At 51.7% G+C, this 4930-nt stretch overlaps 1 protein-coding gene across 2 annotated transcripts in view; it reads right to left on the reverse strand.

The window, feature by feature from the left end:
- RPS19 (ribosomal protein S19) overlaps positions 1-4669 on the reverse strand; it is an 11095-nt gene extending 6426 nt beyond the window's left edge. Inside the window, exons 1-3 of one of the 2 annotated variants that reach the window (XM_017503167.2) lie at positions 4306-4669; positions 3751-3821; positions 3369-3469 (exon numbers count right to left, since the gene is read on the reverse strand). In XM_017503167.2, the coding sequence (XP_017358656.1) occupies positions 3369-3469; positions 3751-3821 (172 nt within the window). In that variant the 5' untranslated portion in view covers positions 4306-4669. Of the gene's footprint in view, positions 1-3368; positions 3470-3750; positions 3822-4149 lie in introns of both variants that reach the window. The other variant, XM_017503168.2, reaches the window with a different exon arrangement.
- Between the last annotated feature and the right edge of the window lie 261 nt (positions 4670-4930).

Genomic DNA, 4930 nt, shown 5'->3' on the forward strand with positions numbered 1-4930 from the left:
AAAAAAAAAAAAAAAGAAAACAAAAAGAAAAGAAACCACTTCTTTGACCTTGATTAATCCCTTAACTCACTTCTGTGACACCTCCTAGGATCTCATTCTTTCTATCTTTTCAATTTTTTAACCTCATAGGAAAATTAACTCAAGAATTCTTTCTACTGTCACAGCACAAGTGGGTGCCCAGCCCTACGCAGGAGCCAAACATGGACCAGCCTTCAACCTACAAGAAATGTTTTCAGACACCCCAATTCAGCAGCTGCTCGCAGACACCCACCAAAACACCAAACTGGACTCCCACATCTCTATCTTCAGCAGGTCTTTCAGAGAATCAAGACAACAAGAGGCTTGTCCAGACAAGCACTGTGGCTCATGCCAGTAATCCCGGCACTTTGGGAGGCTAAGGCAGGTCACCTGAGGTCAGGAGTTGGAGACCAGGCTGACCAATGTGGTGAAATCCTGTCTCTACTAAAAATGCAAAAATTTGCTGGGCATGGTGGTGTGCGCCTGTAATCCCAGCTACTCGGGAGGCTGAGGCAAGAGAATTGCTTGAACCCGGAAAATGGGAGGTTGCAAGTGAGCCAAGATCACGCCATGGTACTCCGGCCACGGTGACAAAAGCGAAACTCCATCTCAAAGAAAAGAGGCCTAGCCGGGTGCAGTAGCTCACGCCTGTCATCCCAGCACTTTGGGAGGCTGAGGTGGGTGGATCACCTGAGGTTGGGGGAGGTTCAAGACCAGCCTGACCAACATGGAGAAACGCCATTTCTACTAACCATACAAAATTAGCCAGGTGTGGTGGCGCATGCCTGTAATCCCAGCTACTTGAGAGGCTGAGGTAGAAGAATCACTTGAATCTGAGAGACAGAGGTTGCAGTAAGCTGAGACCACCCCCTTCATGAAGACCCATGGTGACCATCCCTTGAACGTCAGTGAGACCAAGTCTTTGAGTTCTTCCTCTACCTTGTCCCTTATACCACTGCCTTGGGACTTCTTACTCCTACCGCTCCACTCCATTCCCAAACCACCCCCTAGGAGGGCCCCATCTTCTGCCATGGACCTCCTTATTCCCAACCCCCAAGATTAAGACCTGTCCACCACACACTGGTTCCTACATGCTTCCATATTTTGGCCCTGCTCAGCAGGGCCACAGCCTCAGCACACTTTAGCTTCAAATATGAGGGGGCTGTGACTTCACCTGTCCACACATCAGCTTCCTCATTGGTAAAACAGATCAGTCCCATGACTAGTATAAGCTGACTGCCAAACTGGGTGGAACATATTAAAACTCTAAAATAGAGACTGGTAAACTCTGCCTATAACCCCAGTGCTTTGGGAGGCTGAGATGGGAGGATTGCTTGAGCTTGGGAGTTCAACACAGTGAGACTCCATCTCTACAAATAAAAAAAGTTAGCTAGGCATGGTGACTGGTGGGCACCTGTAGTCACTTAGGAGGGTGGGACGGGAGGGTCACTTAAGCCCAGGAGTTAGAGGCTGCAGTGAGGTATAATTGTGCCACTGTACTCCAACCTGGGTGACAGAGCTAAACCTTCTGCCACAACTACAACTCTGCACCTGTGTACACTATGTAGATAATGTGGTTGTGGCTGTATCCCAACAAAAATATACACAACAGGCCTCTAGTCTACACACAACCATCCTGTGCTACTAGGGCAGCTGGACAAGTGAGGTGGAAAAGGGACCTTTGTGGTACTTCCTGTGATGAAGGCCAGCAGGCAGGGAGAAGATGCACCTTCTGCCTGAGGTTTCCAGGAAGGGACATGGCGGGCTGAAAGGGGCCGCAGCAAGTCTACCATGACCACCAGGTGCCGCTACATTTATTATCCAAGGGCTTAATCCCATCTCTTGTTAATCCCACCCTATGTTGAAACAAACAAAAACACACATGAATAAAAGACACACAGAGTCCTATTGTGGGGTATCTGATAGCATAGCATGTGTCTTCACCCCAGATGAGAAAAGCTATTAGATTATTTTTCCTAATCCTAGATCCAAAGCTGCCCTGACCTACTGACCCTTGAGGCACTGCCAAAGCAAGATGGGGGGATGAGTGGAGGGGACATGTTTCTTCTAGACTTTGTCACTGCTGTGCACCCAGGGAAGGCAGCTTCTCTTCATTAGCCCCACATTCTGTCTAAAAAGAATGGTGAGTGGGTGATATGCCATCAACCCCACCCACCTTAGCAAGTTCACCTTTCAGTCCTAAGAGGCCGCAGCTGAGTTACGTTTGTCCTCTGTGCCCACTCCAAGGCCCCATGGCCATCTGAGGCACAAGTGTACCACAAATCCACAAAATGCTTCTTATTCCGAAGGGCCAAACAACCTGTACCAAGGTCAACTCTTTTCAGGGTCTTTCTGAAGTTTTGCTGATTTCCAAACCCCGCTTCCCACCTACTTCCTATCTGGAGACAAGCTGTAGTCAGGATGGAACCCCCACTTCATGAAATATAAGGTTTAAGATTAGAGAGGCCAAGGCCCCTTAGCAAAGGTTCACTCTGAGGCTGTCGCCTTGACACAACACAGCACTGCCACCGCCCACCATGTTAGGTCTTCATGAGGGTGAAGATTTATTGAGTACTGAAATGCCAAGACACATGAAAACTAACACTAGTTAGGGGCCGTACATACATTTATTACTGTACATTACTGTATTATTACTAAACGTAAATTATTACTTTAAGATCAAAAAGAGACAGGGCTGGCACAAGGTCACAGGGTGCCCATAAGGTCAGGAAGTCAGGATTTAAAGCAAGTACTAACCTGGCCACACCTCCAACCATTTAGTTAGAAACAACCTGTTAGAGACATGAAGCAGGCTAACTTGACCTGAGCAATTATAAAAGGCAGCTAACTTTTTCTTAACTATTTTGCAACAGACATGTTCTAAACACTCTTGATTTAAATTCATTCAATCCTTACAATTCTCTCGGTACTGGCACAGTAATTAGCCCCATTTTTGGGATGAGAAAATGGAGGAACAGGCAGATTAAGTAATTTGCCAGAGTTGACACAAGCAGATGTAAAAGATGGATTCAAACCCAGGGAGTCTGACTCCATGTATGTAGGAAGGATTAAACCACCTATAAGCAAAATATAAACATTCATCTGTCTCTGGTTTCCCTTGAAGCTCAAAGCCACAAGTCCTCCTCTCACAAGGCTCTTAGAATTGCATAAAAACTTGGAGTATCAAGTTATTGAATGTCCTACCACACAAAGCATGTGGTGACACAACCCAACATTTCTCTCCCTCTTGGGCAGGGGCCAGGAAAGAGCTCATAGGAGACAGGTAAGTATGGTTTGTGCCAGGGGTCACCCAGCTCCCCACTCTCCAGCCAAAGACCCAAGTTCCTCACCAGCTCGCGTGTAGAACCAGTTCTCATCGTAGGGAGCAAGCTCTTTGTGCTTAGCCAGCTTGACGGTGTCCACCCATTCAGGGACTTTCAGCTTCCCGGACCTAAGACCAAAACAGTGAGAAAACCTCGATTCAGTAATCTCCACAAACTACCCCACACCCCAAATATGCCCTCCCTTCAACATAACCATGGTTTATGAGGTGCCTGATGTGCCCAGAGTACAAAGAGAAGCTGGAACCGCAACCAAGCCAGGCCTAATGCCGAAAGGAGCCACAGAAGCCCCTAACAAGTCTCCCCTGCCAGCACCGGCAAACACTGGGCCCAGATGGGTAGACCAAGGCGACAGCCTCCACCCGCTTTGAACCTCAGTCCCCAAACTCACTTTTTGAGAAAGGCTGCCAGAGCTCTGACGAACTCCTGCTGGTTCACGTCTTTTACAGTAACTCCAGGCATCTGCGGGAGAAGGTCACGCATGTGAACACAGGCCTAGCGGAGACGACCGCCAAGGGCCCGGACCCCACCCCACTCCTTTCGCTCCAAGGTATCCTAAACCAGGGTACCCCGTTACTTCCCAAGGCCCCTTCAACGACTGGCCCCGGCTCCTGCGGGTCCGAAGGAGCTCACTGACGCCCACGGACTTTCTGGGTCGCACGAACACAGCCCGGCTCCCGCGTGTGAAGATCCTACGCAACCTCACTCCTCAGCCCCGGGACTCCGGACGCCCCACGCACACCCGCCACTGCTCCCCCGAGCCCACGCTCAGCTCCCGGACGGCGCTGACCGGGCATGTTCGGGCCTGCCGCTCGCACGTGGCCGCGGCTCCAGGGGGCGGGACAGGCCCGCACCGGTCGCCTCGGGGCCCTAAGGCACGCGCTCTGAGGCTGCGGCGTCCAGTCCTGCCGCCCCACTCACGGTCCGATTCGGAGCACCCGCTTACCGTGCGGCCTCCGCGCTGCCAGCCAGGGGAAAGGGAGCGACGGGGTTTCCCGGGCGCACAAGTCGGGCTTCGGGTCTCGCGAGAGTTCTGAAAGTTCGCGAGAGCGGGGGGGTAAAAGCGGAGGCTCCGCCTCTCCCAGGGCGAATGTGGCTTCGTCCCCGCCTAGAGGGGAGGTTATGTATTGAGGGGTGGAGAGGTAAAGGGCAGGGCCGAGGGGTCGGGCTTGGAGGCCAGGTTTTCCTCCCGCTTTTCCTTCTCCCGGAGTGTAATAGAGGATAAGAGGTCCTGTCCCGAGATGGGGGAACTTGGCTTCGTTTGCGTCGTTCGTGACTGGAAGGAACAGTGGTGGAGAAGACTATGATGGCAAAAACACAGGGCAGGTTGGGTGGGCAGCCGGCGCCCTCAGCGGAACAACCCCTTTTCCGGGTGGAAGTGGCTGTTCTTTGACAGGAAGTGGGAGTAGTAAGGGCGGAACTGTGACGGGGAGCCTAGGGGAAGGGCGAGGAAGAAATGTGGCTACCATCTTCCGTCCTTCACCGCAAGGAGTCGCGAGAGTGGGAGACGGAAGCCCCACCCTTCTCAGGGCGGAAGTTGCTTCAGCACCACCCGGGCGAGCGAAAGGGGA

This window comes from Cebus imitator, unplaced genomic scaffold (assembly GCF_001604975.1).
Source record: "Cebus imitator isolate Cc_AM_T3 unplaced genomic scaffold, Cebus_imitator-1.0 Scaffold306, whole genome shotgun sequence".
Lineage (NCBI taxonomy): Eukaryota > Metazoa > Chordata > Mammalia > Primates > Cebidae > Cebus > Cebus imitator.